This window comes from Macrosteles quadrilineatus, unplaced genomic scaffold (assembly GCF_028750875.1).
Source record: "Macrosteles quadrilineatus isolate MER2022 unplaced genomic scaffold, UCM_ALF_1.0 Scaffold_1__1_contigs__length_201487025, whole genome shotgun sequence".
NCBI classification, from domain to species: domain Eukaryota; kingdom Metazoa; phylum Arthropoda; class Insecta; order Hemiptera; family Cicadellidae; genus Macrosteles; species Macrosteles quadrilineatus.
The window spans coordinates 101,608,016-101,624,074 of record NW_026542594.1 but is presented as its reverse complement, the minus strand read 5'-3'; the positions used below and the strand labels follow the sequence as shown (position 1 = coordinate 101,624,074).

The 16,059-nt window shown below is 37.6% G+C and overlaps 1 protein-coding gene across 1 annotated transcript in view; it reads left to right on the top strand.

Annotated features, from left to right (window-relative positions):
* LOC128999334 (G-protein coupled receptor Mth2-like) overlaps positions 1–15,716 on the top strand; it is a 28,588-nt gene extending 12,872 nt beyond the window's left edge. The window contains exons 3-8 of the mRNA XM_054425775.1: positions 933–1,180; positions 1,334–1,519; positions 1,866–1,944; positions 11,363–11,538; positions 12,856–13,042; positions 15,494–15,716. Coding sequence (XP_054281750.1) covers positions 933–1,180; positions 1,334–1,519; positions 1,866–1,944; positions 11,363–11,538; positions 12,856–13,042; positions 15,494–15,716 — 1,099 coding nt within the window. The remainder of the gene's footprint in view (positions 1–932; positions 1,181–1,333; positions 1,520–1,865; positions 1,945–11,362; positions 11,539–12,855; positions 13,043–15,493) is intronic.
* The last annotated feature ends 343 nt before the right edge of the window (positions 15,717–16,059 follow it).

Sequence of the window (16,059 nt, the reverse complement as noted above, 5' to 3'; positions counted from 1 at the left end):
TTGAGATCAAGCTCGAGTTGGGGACTAAATATAGGCTTACGGCCTAGGGGGTCTGTGGATGAAGGATTGGGCAAACGAATTTGCTTTCTCAGAGTCGACTCAGGTATTCCAAAACGTCGTCCAACTTCTCTAATTTTCTGTTTTTCTACTCGAATTTCATGAATTGCTTTTCTTAAGTCATCGGCAGAGTACGACAATCCTTTTGCCGTCTTCCTGATATATTTTCGTGGCATCTGAAACGAAAAAAAAAACCGAAATCGTAATTACCATAACAACACGTGAGGGGGAATTGTGCGCACCACTGCGCTCAATTACCCGACCGCGTACCCGGAGTTTATGTTAAAATTTTTTACCAGAAACATTAATAATCGGATATAACCATAGACATATATCTGTTCCGTAAGACTTATATAACCTATATGTAACAATCTTAACTAAATAGAAAATTATTTGTAGGCATACCTTCTTAAATTGAAGCCGGCGAAAATAACAACAAACACATCACGTTTATAAACAAAGCTTCACTGGCTATGAAAACGATGTAATGGCCGCCGTTGGAGTTTTGACGTAGTTCTTCCAACCACCACTAGGTCGTAGCACCGATCGGACGTCGGTAAGTAGATTCCAAATATTAAATATGGCGGTGCGCACAATTACCCGCTGCGCCCAATTACCCGACTTTCCCCTACTACAAGACCATGAGCCTTACAAAACCAATTAATGCTTTTTGAAAAGGGAATAGATCTGACAAGTTTAAGTAAATATTTTAGTAAAAGTTCAATCAGATAAATGGAAATTCAATTAGTCTGCAAGTTTGCTGCGGCGGGTACATTTTTATCTAAGAGTGCAGTTATCAATTGTTTGCATATTTGAAAAATAGAATTGACTTTTAGTTTTATTTATGACACAATCTAATACTTTGTTGTTTCCAGGTTTAGACTTGAGCCAGAAGAAGACAGTAATGATGAATTCCATATCTTGTGCAATGGATCTCTTCTCGTACCATTCCAGTCAGATCAACTGTACGGGTTGAACCACTACTGTTTGGAGGCTTTTCCCTCTCCTCCTCACCCCTCTACTGGAGGCAATGGAGCTGTTACCCTTCCTCTGCTGTGTTTTCCCCCACCACCACCTCCTCCGACCGTCTTTGAGAAGATTGCCCTGGCCGTCTACCCTGTAGGTAAGAATGTTCCAAACAAGCCAAACGATTATAAGTAATGTCAAGTTTAACAATTGTAGGGTTGAATGAGAACACTAATTAAGTAAATACAGTACTTTCTAGAGATATTCTCCTAAATTAGGTGATGTTGTGTAACATGTTTTGGTTTTTCAGGTTTGTTGATCTCAGTTCCGTTCCTGATCCTGACAACGGTGATATTTGCAGGATTGCCAGAGCTAAGGGACACTCAAGGCAAGAGTCTGGCTTGTCATTGTGGGAGTCTCACCGTTGCGTTTCTAGCTCTCGCGATAGTCAAGTTGGCTGGAGACTGCCTCCCACAAAAAGCCTGTGTTACTTTTGGTAAGTTTTAGTTACTGAAATACCTAATTATGGAAACATCTTCAATTTTCTAGTTTATGCAGTATATGCAACACAGCACCATAACGTCCTATATTATCAGTGTAAAGCCCCCCTTGCTCAGTTTTAAACTGTAGTTGTTAAAACTAATTATGTTTGCAAAAACACACAATTATTTTATCTACGTGGTACTATCTGACCTTAAGTTATTATTAAATTATTGTTTACTTGCGATTATTGTTTACTGTCGACTTCTTCATTACATACATAATGGCCTTCTGTTCTTGAATGCAGTTTTGGTATTGAAATTATTAGTTTTTGTTAATTATATATTATTCATTATTTCCAGCCTTTGTCATCCAATTTTCATTCGTTGCATGCTTTTTCTGGCTGAATGTTCTCTGCATTGACACTTGGTGGAGACTAACGTAAGTAATTCTGATTAAAGGTCGTCTTTAATAAAAGTACTCTTAGTATAAAACTTTTTGAGATAGCTATAAAACAATCATTTAAAGTTTTATCTGTTGATACCAAATAATCTCTGTTACACAATGGAGGGAGATCTCTCTCAATAGTTAGTTTGTTGTTTTTTGTCAAAATTTAAATATTTACCACAAATATTTGCTACATTCTTCAACAATCTTATTGTCAATATTTCATGTTGACTATGTCAATCTCTGACTGTATTGTATGACTTTGTCAATGCTTATTGCTTTACGACAATAAAATATTATTATTACTAGTGTGGTCTGCGGTTACACTTTAGACCCATAAATGAGCGAAGCGACAGTTAGTGCAAGTGTAAAATTTTAGTGCATCTAATTCATGTTGGAATTGATTAGCTAACTGCCTATCATTATCAGCTTCTTCCGCCACTGCTTCATCTGGTTCTTCTTGTTAACGACGCCACTCTCTTACAATATTTGCATTATTGGTGCAACGACCAATATTACGACGTGGCCTTTGAGGCATGCTCAAAACAAATATAGCAAAACTTTTACTTCCATTGATAAACTGTTACATTCCAACTTTAACCTAGGATGAAAGTAAACATTGAAATGTAAACAAAACAGTTACAAACAATTAACATATGTTTATCTTATTTAAATGAAACGAGATAAACCCATATGTCATAAACCCAATATAATTGTTCTTCAACTTACATTAAAATAACAAGCGAAATTGCGTGACCCGTAAAATAAAATCCAGAAGGAAATTTGCAAATATCTTTTACCATAAACATTGTGCTCAGTATTCTTTAGCTGTTGGCCAAATTTCATATCAATTGGTCAAGCTATTACATTCTGATGCTCTTACAAAGAAGTTACAAAGTGAGGGAAAGTGAGCTTTGCTCAATATTATTATTATTATTATTTGTTTGTTATTATTATAATTCTTGGCTCATTCATTTCATAGGGAACTGGTAGTAACATTACATGATGTTTATTGGTTCAGGATTATTGTACTATTATTTTCAACATACTTTTTTTAGTGATTATACCTGTCCCATTTAGTAGAGAAACACATAAAAGGGTTAGTGGTCCTAACTTCTAAAATATTGTGGATTTGCCTGGAGATTTTACTCGTTTCCCTGTCCACCAAAGTCTGAGACAGTAATACTTTAATACTTTTAATTCTAATCTCTAGGCTAGGAATTCACCCAAAACTACTTATGCGGGGGTTAATTACTTTTCACTAACAGTAATAGGTATCTATAGCTCGGTCCACATGCTCACATTTGTTTGTGCACATGTGTGCGAAGAGATTTGTGCAACCCGAGATTGTCCACATGCAGAGTTCTAGCCTTCATAGAGGAAGTTTAGCTTTGGTCAACGTTTGCTATTTTAGTTGTTAAAAAGCGCTGTGCTAAATTGAAAGGAAACGGCAATGATGGACAAGTTCATGATGGACAAGACAGTGGTTACGGAGAAGAGAAAAATTTATTTGCATTAGTATACTGAGTAACCAGAAGATAATAATTTTTTTTTAAGAACAGATGAACAAGTGTACAATAATTTGTTGCAGTTGGCAACTCCATACATTCTGAAATAAAATACCTGCTGGAGAAAAGCTATTGAACCACATGAAAGTGATAGCGACACCGAGGATTTAGCAAAACTAATTAATAGAAGTTTTAAGAACGTACACCTAAAATATATCAAAGCAAACCCTAAGTGAAGTGAAATAATTCCTGAAACTTGTCGAGCTGTCTACTGGAAAAATGATTAGGCTATATGAAGGTAATCAAAATTGTAAAATGTATTTTTAATTCAAAACACAAACAATATTTGTTCATAAAAATTACAGGTCCATACTGTATTCTTTGAATTTCATCTGTCACAAACCAAGAAAACTTGTATTAAGTTCAATTAACTCTGAGAGAAATTCTTCTTGTCAAACATCCAGCCAAAATTAATTTTTGGGACAACAATTTCAAGGATTTACTTAATTAAGAAAATAAAAATAAACAGTTACCTAAAAACACCGTATGTTTAAGGTCACAAAATGTTGATGAAATAGATACTGTTATTTCAGTAATTTTGAAATGATCACATGACCATTAAATATGATAAGGGAGGGTCTCTTCACCCAAACCTGAAGTCCCACACTCTAACCACTAGACCAGTTTGCTCCCCCACCTGTTAAAATAAAGTGTATGAAATGAGCAAAAAAACTTTCTAGGATTAGGTACTTATAAAATTCTTGTTATAAATGATCAAAACCAATTAGTAAAATAAAGCCCCCCCAAAAAAAAACTTTGATTGGGGAAGTGTGTTGCTGTCTCCCTCTCTCTGTATACCCTTGGACATACTAATAAAGTAGGATATAGTGTAAAGAAAAAAAAGAAATGAGATCTTTCCTACTAACTGATTGATCTCTGCACATAACATAGTCTTGTCTTACCGTAGTAGTTGATACCGTTATGAAGGAAAATCTACCCTCCCAACAAGTATGAATTATGCTCTTTGATTAGGTTTATGTGGAAAGGAAGTCAAACCCTTTTGAAATCCGTTGCTATATGCAGGCCCACTTTTATAAACGGGCAGACTGGGCATATGCCCAGGGGCGCCGGTGGTTGGGGGGCGCCCTAGGGGCGCCCTGAACCACTGCCCGCACTAAGAAAAATAGGGTTTCATCAGCCGGGATTTCAAAAATAAGATGGGTATAAACTAACCCCATTGGTTGTTTCCATCACACCACCTTCCGTTCCCACTGCTACCTCGATCACCCGACACTCTCTGTACAACAGTCATCGTCCTACCTCACCGGCTCCCGCACACCAATGCGGTTTTTCTGAACGTAAAATGTGTTAATTATTTCGAGTACCCGATCCTCCTTCGCTCGCATCCAGGTTCGGATGCGACAATGGCGACGAGTGCGACAACCTACTGCGTGGATAAAGGAAGCGCGTTTTACAGTGCAGTGCCATTGTTTCAGTACGTTACATGCCACTAGACGGCAATTTTTACACCGCGTTCGGTAAATTAACGTTGACAGAAGAAGAAGTTACTACAATGAGTGTCATCGGAAATTTCGGGCCGTTCGACAGTTCGGAGGAGACGTGGTCTACATACGTGGAACGTTTTGAACTTTACATAAAGTGTAATGGAATTTCGGACGACAAGAAAGTAAGTGCGTTTCTAACAGTAATCGGAGTTAAATCGTACAATCTGCTGAAAGACTTAATTACGCCTGAAAAACCATCGGAGAAGTCGTTTAAGGACATTGTGAAAGTGCTACAGGATCATCTTCATCCTAAACCCTCGTTTATCACGGAGAGGTATAAATTCAGCAAGCGCGACCAACTGGAACACGAGACTATTTCGGAATACATCGTTCATTTAAAGCAATTATCAAAGCATTGCCAGTTCGAGGACAAGTTACCGGACTATCTCAGGGACCGATTAGTGAGTGGTATTCGGAATAATTCCATAAAGAAGAGACTACTGGCGGAGGACAACCTGACGTTTACCAAGGCGGAGCAGCTGGCAACATCGCTAGAGACAGCAGAGAAGGACGCAGCATCCCTGACGTACCACGGCGGCAGCGGCAGCACGGGGACAGCTATGAGGCTGCAGAGATTCTCCTCAGCGCAACGACCTCAACGCAGCAAACAATCAAGTGCATCAAGTGCCGTTCCAAGTGTTGTGCAATCTACAGAGTGCTATTGTTGTGGAAAAAAGGGTCATTTAACGCACCAGTGCTATTTTCGCGAATACGTGTGCAATTTTTGTAGAAAAAAGGGTCATTTGGAGAAGGCATGTAAATCAAAAAAGAGGGGTAAGTCCAATCATTCTTCCTCTAAAAATAGTTCAAATGCCAAGGTTAATTACTCCAAAAATACTCAGGGTAACAGATACCAACATAAACAATATTATGTGGAAGTAGATGAATCTAAAAATAACGATAAAGTTGTAAATGATGAGGTATATGACATTTCTAATATTTTTCAAACTGACAGTGAACTTAATGTTAATTTAAATCAGGGTATGGTCAACAAAATTGAACCTATTAAAATAGATTTGCAAGTACAAGGTAAACAAATGAGATTTGAAGTAGATTCAGGTGCTTGTGTTTCTGTTGTTTCGGAACAATTTTACAATGAGCACTTAAGTGATGTAAAACTAAATCCCACAGATCTAGTTCTGAGTTCCTACACTCATGAAAAAATCAAACCTATAGGTAAAATCAATGTTAATGTTAAGTACAAATCAGTAGAAAAATGCCTATCATTGTATGTTATAAGCAATGGTGCTAATCCTCTAATTGGTCGGGATTGGATTAAAGATCTCCAAATCGTTGTTAGTATCCCCAACAATGTAAATAGTGTAATGTCGACTTCAGATGAAGTAAAAGTAGAATCCGGCAATGAGTCTAAAGTTGTGCGAGATTTATTAAACGAATTTCCAGAGGTATTTACCACTAAGCTAGGCTGTTACAATGGAGATCCTGTTAAGTTAAAGCTCAAATCAAATGTAGTACCTAAGTATTACAAACCAAGACCTATACCTTATTCTTTAAAAGACAAAATAGAACAGGAATTACAATGTTTAATTGACGATGGTATCATTTCCACTGTTTCAACTAGTGATTGGGGTACACCTATTGTTCCCGTACTAAAACGTAATGGCAAAATACGCATTTGCGGTGACTTCAAAGTTACCTTAAATCCATATCTAGAAGTAGATAGACATCCTATACCTCGCATTGAAGATCTTTTTGCAATCTTACAGAAAGGAAAACAATTTTCTAAAATAGATTTATCATCAGCATATATGCAACTAATGTTAGACGATGAAAGCAAGAAACTTTGTACCATAAGTACACACAAGGGGTTATTTGCATATAACCGACTTTGTTACGGAATATCTTCTGCCCCAAGTATTTTTCAATGGGTAATTGAGCAGACACTACAAGGTATCCCGGGTGTAGCGTCATTTCTTGATGATATTATTGTTACCGGAGCTGACACAGCTGAACATCTGTCGAGACTAAGAGAAGTGTGTAGTAGGCTAAAGTCAACAGGGTTAACTGTTAGTAAAGATAAATGTCAATTTTTCAGTGATAGCTTAGAGTACTTAGGGTACGTAATTAGCCAAGAGGGTCTTGCCACATCCAAAGGTAAAGTCAAAGCCATTGTAGAGGCACCAGTTCCAAAAGATGTTACACAGCTCAAGGGTTTTCTAGGTCTAGTTAATTACTATGCAAAGTTTGTACCAAATGTTGCTACCATTCTAACACCCTTGTATCAATTATTAAGGAAAGACGTAGTTTTTAAATGGTCTTTGTCATGTCAAAAGGCGTTTGAAGCTATAAAAGAAAGATTAGTTTCAGCTAATGTGCTAGCGCACTACAACCCAGACTTGCCAATTAAATTGTCATGTGATGCGTCACCCTACGGCATCGCAGGAGTGTTAAGCATTGTTGACAAAAATGGAATAGAGAGACCAATTTCATTCACAAGTAGAGTACTAAACTCAGCAGAAAGGAACTATTCTCAAATAGACAAAGAGGCACTAAGCATTGTTTTCTGTGTAAATAAATTCAATCAGTATTTATGGGGCAGGAAGTTCACTCTTTGTACAGACCATAAACCACTATTAGCTATATTTGGTTCGAAAAAAGGGTTACCAGCATTTGCAGCTGGCAGACTACAACGCTACGCGTTATTTTTGTCAGGTTACGATTACGACATTAATTATGTTAAGTCACAAAATCATGGTAACGCGGACGGATTGTCTAGACTTCCGCTAAATTGTAATGACAGGGAAGAAAGTAATGTAAATATTGATTATTTAGGAACATATCTCCAATGTATATCAGAGTGCGATGTACCAATAGATTTTAATGATGTACGTAAGGAAACTCAAAAAGACAGTGAGTTAAACAGAATCCTTGGGTATGTTTTGTACGGCTGGCCAATCAATTCTGACGTTAATCTAAGTGACTATGTCAAAAGGCAAGCTGAGCTAACAGTTGAACACAGAATACTAATGTGGGGCTATAGAGTAGTCATTCCAAAATCCTTAAGAGGGGCTTTATTAAAAGAATTACATAATGGACATCTAGGAGTTGTAAAAATGAAGTCGTTAGCCAGGTCGTATTTATGGTGGCCTTCTATTGATAAGGATATTGAGGCCGTGACTAACAGTTGCTCAGCGTGTCTTGCACAGCGGGAATCTCCTGTTAAAAGTAAACTTCATGTATGGGAATTTCCTCCCAATGTTTGGCAAAGAATTCATGTCGATTTCCTTGGACCATTAAAAGGACAAATATATTTAATTGTACTAGACGCCCATAGTAAATGGATTGAGGTAGAACTTGTTAGTTCCACTTCAGCCAAACAGACCATTGACAAACTCAGGCCTATGTTTTGTAGATTTGGCTTACCAGAAATAATAGTTAGTGATAATGGTCCACCTTTTTGTTCTGAGGAATTTTCAAAATTTTTGAAACAGAATGGAATAAGACAAATCTTGACTCCACCTTACCATCCAGCTTCTAATGGCCAAGCTGAGAACGCGGTAAAATCAGTAAAGAAAAGATTAAAATGTGCAATCTTTGAAAATGAGGATGTAAATATAGCTTTAAGTAGATTTCTTATCTCTTATCGTAACACAGTCCATAGTACCACTTGTGAATCTCCCGCCAAACTTATGTTTAATCGACCATTAAGAACTAGGTTAGATTTAATCAGACCAAACATTCAGTCAACTGTTGCTCAAAAACAAGAGAAACAGGTCATAAATGCAAGGGGTACCCATACTAGACAATTAGCTATAGGACAATGTGTACTAGCAAGAGACTATAGAGGGAAGGATAAGTGGGTTGAATGTACGGTTGTTAGACGACTAGGGCCAGTAACATATATTGTACAACTAGAGACAGGCTCAACTTGGAAGCGACACATAGATCAGCTGGTAGGCTTGCAAACAGGCAGCAACATCAACACGGAACATAGCAGATACTACGATCCCGTGACGTCAACATCAGCTGTTACTACTTCCTGTGTATCGTCAGCACCGGTGTCGTCACCAGCCAGGCCGCCCCACCAGCACACCCAGCCTCCACAGCTGAGTTCTCCCACCACTACGCGTCACTCACCAACTACACGCCAGTCCGAGCGGCATAGTCCTATTGTTGCGAAACGCCATTCTTTACAACCCGATCAGCTGACTGCTACGTCACCTGTTACAACTAATACTAGGCGATATCCACAACGGGATAGGAATCCTCCAAAGAAAATGGATTTGTAATTGTTTGTTATGGTTTTATATTTACGCTTGGTTGCAATTTTATTGTGTTTATTTTCAGCACTGATGTTTCAATATTTTTGTGTTTATTTTCAGCACTTATGTTTCAATATTTTTGTGTTTATTTTCAGCACCGATGTTTACAATCTTTAATGTTGTTTTCAACTCTGATGTTTTCAAATTGTGTTTTCATTTTCATTACTGATGTTTTCAATTTGTGTGTATACATTTTTCCATAAAAATTTTATACAAGCTATGTTCAAAAGTAAGGGCGGAGGAAATGTGGTGTATTAATTTAATTATAAAATGAATTATATATTTCTAATTCAGATTCAAATATTACAAGTATTAAATTTGCTAGCTCGATCCATGTACCGTTAGATATCGTACGATGTGACGTCATATGGCCTGATCGAATAAACTAACCCCATTGGTTGTTTCCATCACACCACCTTCCGTTCCCACTGCTACCTCGATCACCCGACACTCTCTGTACAACAGTCATCGTCCTACCTCACCGGCTCCCGCACACCAATGCGGTTTTTCTGAACGTAAAATGTGTTAATTATTTCGAGTACCCGATCCTCCTTCGCTCGCATCCAGGTTCGGATGCGACAATTTCAACTTCTAGTTAAGTGATTTTTCCTTATTGCAAAAGTAAATAAATACAACAAAATTGAAAATACTCGACCTTCAGGTTATACCTCGTGTAATCAGGGAAAGGCAGGCAGCAGTGTGAACCGGGCGCACTCACTATACTATCAGAGGCAGGGAGGCCAATGGGAGGCCTGCATGGTGGAAGGAAAATACATAGGTGTGCTATTCCCATCATATGCTGACGTCACTCAGATTGCAAACACCATTTTACCATTTAGAAAAATTGTAAAACAATAACAATCAAATCAAAACAAATATATACTTGTATGACGATAGGCCTACATCAGCTGATTTTGTTTGCAATTTGGGTGACGTCAGAAAATTACGGGAATAGCACCTAGGCCAGCTGTAGTCTATACATGCCTACGGTTGACGTGCCCCTCCTCTCCCTCACAGTCCCACCCCCATCCCCACAAGTCACAACTACCAACTACCGTGTGGCTCCAGTCATTGGCCAGTCAGTCCAGTGCAGTCCAGTACTACAGTAGTCCAGTTCAGTCAGTACTGTACTCCTCCCTCAGTAGTCAGTAGGTTGTGTTCGTGTTGTGCCTGCTGCACAGTACTCAAATCAGTCACAACACAACCTAAACTGTGACAGTCACTAGTCAGTGTTGACACTCACACTGCAGTTAGTGAACCAGTAATAAATAAAGAGAGTAGTGTTGATACAAGTAAGTAGGCCTATAAACAGTGAAAAATGCATAAAAAACCTAGTGCAGCCGAGAGCCGCATTCGGTTGGCTGAAAGAAAACAAACTCAGGAAGCAGTTTAAAGAAAATGACATGTATTAACCAGTATTTTTTCCATTGATACGGAATTGAAAACTCCCTCCCGAAACAAAACTGGTAAAAAAACACGCTAATGTATAAATATGCCTATAGTAGAACCATGGAAAAAACATACTCCTTAGTGGAATCTCGTTCAATACATGTGTAATACAATGAACTGCACACTGTAGGCCTACTGTACTGAACAGTAATCAAATCACTGCGTAGTGCATTAAGCTATTGGCGCAGGGCTAGAGGCATTCATTGCACTCACCCCAACGCCAAATCCACCTGCAGTGAATTTCGGCGAACTGATGAGTCAACCCGAGGCCACACTAAAAAAAAACCCCTTCGCTCATATATATATATATATATATAAGGGGGCGCTATGCTTTTGGGTTTGCCCAGGGCGCCACTGACCCTTAACGCGGCCCTGGTTATATGTGATGTGTTATGAATTAAAGTAAAAAATGTGCGGCTCCTGTAGTTTGCATCTGGCTGTACTCGGCTCCTGTAGTTTGCATCTGGCTGTACTCGGCTCCTGTAGTTTGCATCTGGCCGTACTCATTTGCATGATGAATGATGATGGTTCCACTTTTGGAGTTCCTTAGATACCCTTATTTATGAACAACTCTCATTCAGTGTTTAGTAGTTGTAATGTTCTACAGTCGCAAGCCGTGCTGGTCATCACGTCAGGAGAGGGTGAGGTTCCTGTGGTACTCCTTGTATGCCTGGAGCATGCCTCTTATGTTTGGGATCGTCACCATAGTTATGGAGCTCACCCCAGTCGTGCCTAATGCCTACCTCAAACCCAGTTTTGGGTTGCAGAGCTGCTGGTTTCATAGTGAGTTATTGTTATTTTTTGTGTAAACATTTTTTGGTCTTTAGATTGCTTGTTTCTAAGTAAATATTTACATTGGCTACAATGTACATAAATACAAGTATAAATGACGTACATATAAGTATAAATGGTCATTTATACACTTCATTTAGTAAAACCACACACATATGAGTACACAGTGTGGTTTGCGGTGTTTACTGTCATGAGGTTATTATTCGGTAACAAAATTGTTATGTTTACATTCAAGAGTTTGATTATAAAGGCGGTTTTTTTAGTAAGGGCCGGTTTTGCGTATAAATCCGTAGTTTGCTTGTACACCACAACGAGGCTCCTCACCACTAACTGGCATCGTTTGTGAACAGAATGAAACAAATTGCAGCTCTGTAGCTGTCATTTATGCTTCGCAATGTGTTTTAAACAATTTTTAAACCTTTGAATGAATCTCCTGCCGCGTCTGAGCTAAGTTCAGTGATATGTTTTTTTATTACAAGAAACATATCCAATGCTACCATTCTTTGCCAGTTGAGTGAAGTTTATGACCCTGATCCAATCTTGGTGTAGAAAGTGCAGAAATAGGCAAGGGGAGTTTAAATGTTCCTCCTATAGCCATGGAAATGTTCATTTCTGATGGAATTGTGTTTTTGTGGGTACCCAGACTTCTCACAGAAGAGCACAAAGGAATTTGCGGCCATATTTGCACTCATAACCTATTTCCACACTTTGCCCTCACTCATTGCATTAGGGCCATAGCCTTCAGTCATCTGGCGATGAATGTCAGCATCGGTTATGTTTCTTCTAATAAAAAAAAAAAAACTTATCACTGACCATACATCGGACACGGCAGAGATTCGATGGTTTAAAAACTTTTAAAAATACATAGTTTAGTGTACATGGCAGCTATGTAATTTGTGTCATTATATTCACAAATGATGCCAGTAAGTGGTGAGGAGCCTCATTGCAGTGATCAACGGATTTATATGCAAATCCAGGCCTTACTTAAAAAACCTCTCTCTAAATTGCAAGTTTTTTTTATCTGCAACATTGAACATGTGTATGAATGAACAAATCAAGTAATGTTCACCATTGATTGGGAAGGTACAAGGAACATTATTGTACTGATATATGTAGTGGTGTCATATGAATCTCACCCACTCTGCTACCTTGGTTCCCAAGTATTACCAACAAATCACTGTGACAGCAGAAATGCAAGATACTTGCAGGATATGTGTTTTTTAAAATTATTTTTAGATTTCACCCACTTATTATAAACAACATACAGTTTACACATCATAAATTTGTACTTTTTTATTGTGCTTGAAGGCAAAGCAGCAGCACTGCCGTACTTCTATGCTCCCATTGGCTTGTTGCTGCTGGCCAACATCGGGCTGTTCTGCCTAAGTATCTCCGCTGTACGCTCGGCCGTAGAGCAACGTGTGGAGGAAGAGCTGGGACTCAACGCTGAGCGCAACCCTTGTAGCTACAGCAAGGCCAGCCGCAGGGTTGAAATGTGAGTCTAACGACTATTAGCACTCCTAGATAGGCAGAGACTATGAAATAACTTGATGACAAAATGTCACTTTAGGTATTAAGCATCACAAATGTGGTGGATTTGCTTTGGGAAGCTTTCACACCAGTGTGTTTGAAACTACTACATTTTTTATTTTAAAGTAACAATTGTAAATTAGCCGTTCTTTTTTTAGATGTTTCAAAATGTATTTAGAAATAACAAACACACAAGTGTTTTTGAGCATAGTTAGTTTTTTCAAACACAACTAAAGAGATGGATTTCAAAGAGTGCTTGGTTATTTTATATTTTTTATACATTTTCTAGTAATGCATGACACTGTCTGTGTGTCTACCATAAATCTTTACATGCCATTATAAAGTTATTATGCTATTTTAGAAAATTATAATCTAAATTTAAAAACATACTAGTGGAACCCCGTCGAAATCGACGGTTAATCTTGAGGTTTTATGTAAATTCAGCTAACTGCGTTAGATAGAGTGAAGTCATTAAAATCTTAGTTATATGAAGGGAGGATAAACAATAATAAGTATGACGATTGTGTTCCCTAAAAAACGTGATTGATGAATTCGTTTAACACAATATTTCCTACCTTTCTTTTTATCGGCTTTAGGTTGCCCAAAAGGTTTTTTAGGAGTCTTATAATTGTTTCTTCATGAGTTTGTTTCATACCAAAGCCACTTTCACTATATGGGAGAATGAGTTCATATAATTAGTCTATCATGTTACGGAAAGAGTCAATATTTATTACTAACCACTAATTCCATCTGCTTTAGGAAAATCATTCAGATTGTATCAGGATTTAAAAGTAAATCTTCATCTTTTTTTATAAAACTATCTGATTCTCCATAAAGCAGTAACATTCTTACTTCGATCTCAGCAATTTTAATTCCTTCTCTTGCCACATCGACCCATGTATTTAATCATCCTGTTCTTACTTGATAATTCATTAACTTATGGGGTAGTTTTGCCTTGGACATATAGATCACATAAAGCTGTGCATGTATTTCGTGGATTGGAATGAACAATGAACCATAATTGTAGGAAATTTGATCACAAATCTTGAACATTTGCGGAACCAAATCCATAACCTAGTCCAGCATTGGTAACAAATTATGCAAATGTGATGAGATGTGATGACACTGTTGTGTTTCCGAATGTTTTGTATGTAGTGAGGTTTAGATGCGTTGTTCAACCTAGCTACATGTGTATATCAAAGTAAAAACTGTGTACACATTTTTTTTTAATACCTGAATTGACATTAGTTCACCTACTTTACCAAAACCATAGACTCCGTAGTTAGTCTATTCCAAAACTTGAACACAGCTCTCATCCTCAACGTACTCTATGACACAATTTTCAACCCGATTATCAAAAACTGTTATACCAATAAATGAATCTCAGGTGTTCTTTCTTGAATTTAAAAATAAATGGTGATTGAAAGTAGGAAAAAAAGGCAAGTGCCAACCTTACAATATGTATAAGCTAACCCGATAAGGAATAGTTATATGTTCCTTTGAAATTGATAAGTCACACTTATTTCATAATTAAAAATATTCTAAGAGCAATAAAGCATAGATTTTTGAACAAAACATTTCAAACGTATCATAAATTCATCATTTTGTTGAAACTATAAAAAACTTGCCATGCAGAGGAGAATCCATTTAAAATCATAATTTAATTTTGACAGTTTCAGTAGACCTTTGAATACAATTTTAATATTAACAGCTGGTTCATTAAAAGTAGTGTAAAATTATCCATATGGTCGAAATGTAAACAAAATTGCAGAGTGAACTTTAAAGGCCTCTGGGGCAGAGCCCCAAGGAAATTTGCATCGTTTCTCTTTTGAGGGCTCACCTACAGACCAATACCTTTCTTTAGACACCCCTACCAAGTTTTTACGCCCAGCCGTTCTCTCAAATTAGCTGTGACAAAAACCTCGTTTTCCTCCATAAGAATAACATGGGATGGGAATTTAAAGGCCACTGGGGCAGAGCCCCGAGGGAATTCTCCATGTTTCTCTTTTGATGGCTCATCTACAGACCAGGACCTTTCTTTAGACACCTCTACCGAGTTTCTACGCCCAGCCGTTCTCTCAAAATAGCTGTCACAAAGAAAAACAGTTTCAAATTAATATATAGATTATGCTGTACATGTTCATTAGGCAATTCAGTGTCCTACAGATCAGCTGCAGAGCATGTAAAGACAAGATATTTTGTATGCACATGAGCAATACAAAACAAAATTGATGATGCATGCTCTTTGAAAATACTTCTCATTTCTTTATTTATTTTGCATTGGACGTTTTAAAGAATGTGGCACTGAGGAAACAGTATACAGCTTGACTAAATCTTATATCTCAAAAAATTGACTTAGCTACTTTTGGAATTGTCCTTTCTGAATCAGGTTGATAAGATGTCTTGTTTGGTGCAGGTTTAAGCACTGTCTGATCTTGTTTGTGGTGATGGGTCTCAACTGGACTCTAGAACTTCTCTCCTACTTCATCGGAGGTCCCATAGAAGTGTGGTTAGTGACAGATACTCTCAACACGTTACAAGGCGTCATTATCTACGTTGTGTTTGTGGTCAGTGTGCCGAGGGTCAAACACTTGGCTAGTAATAGACTCATGCCTGCATGTGGACAGACTAAAATGTGAACATTTTACAAATCTCTCAAAGAAACCTTACAATTCCAAACCGTAGTTTGTTGTGTGAAGTTATGTTTGAAGTGATGTTAAATACTGTTCAGAGCAAATTAAATGGTTGACGTTATGAGGTTGTTTGGACGCTTCTAAAATTTTAAATTAATTATAATTTTTTTTGCTTAGTATATGCTTGAAGTATTATTTAGTTAAATTAATTAATTGAAAGAGTTTAAACACTGCCCCATGTTGAACATAATTATGTAAAGAACATTCAAATTTTACCGATACTTTTTCTTCGGGTTGGATGGATGTTGAAACTAGCCATACAGTATGACTTCTGCTTGTATGAAGGATG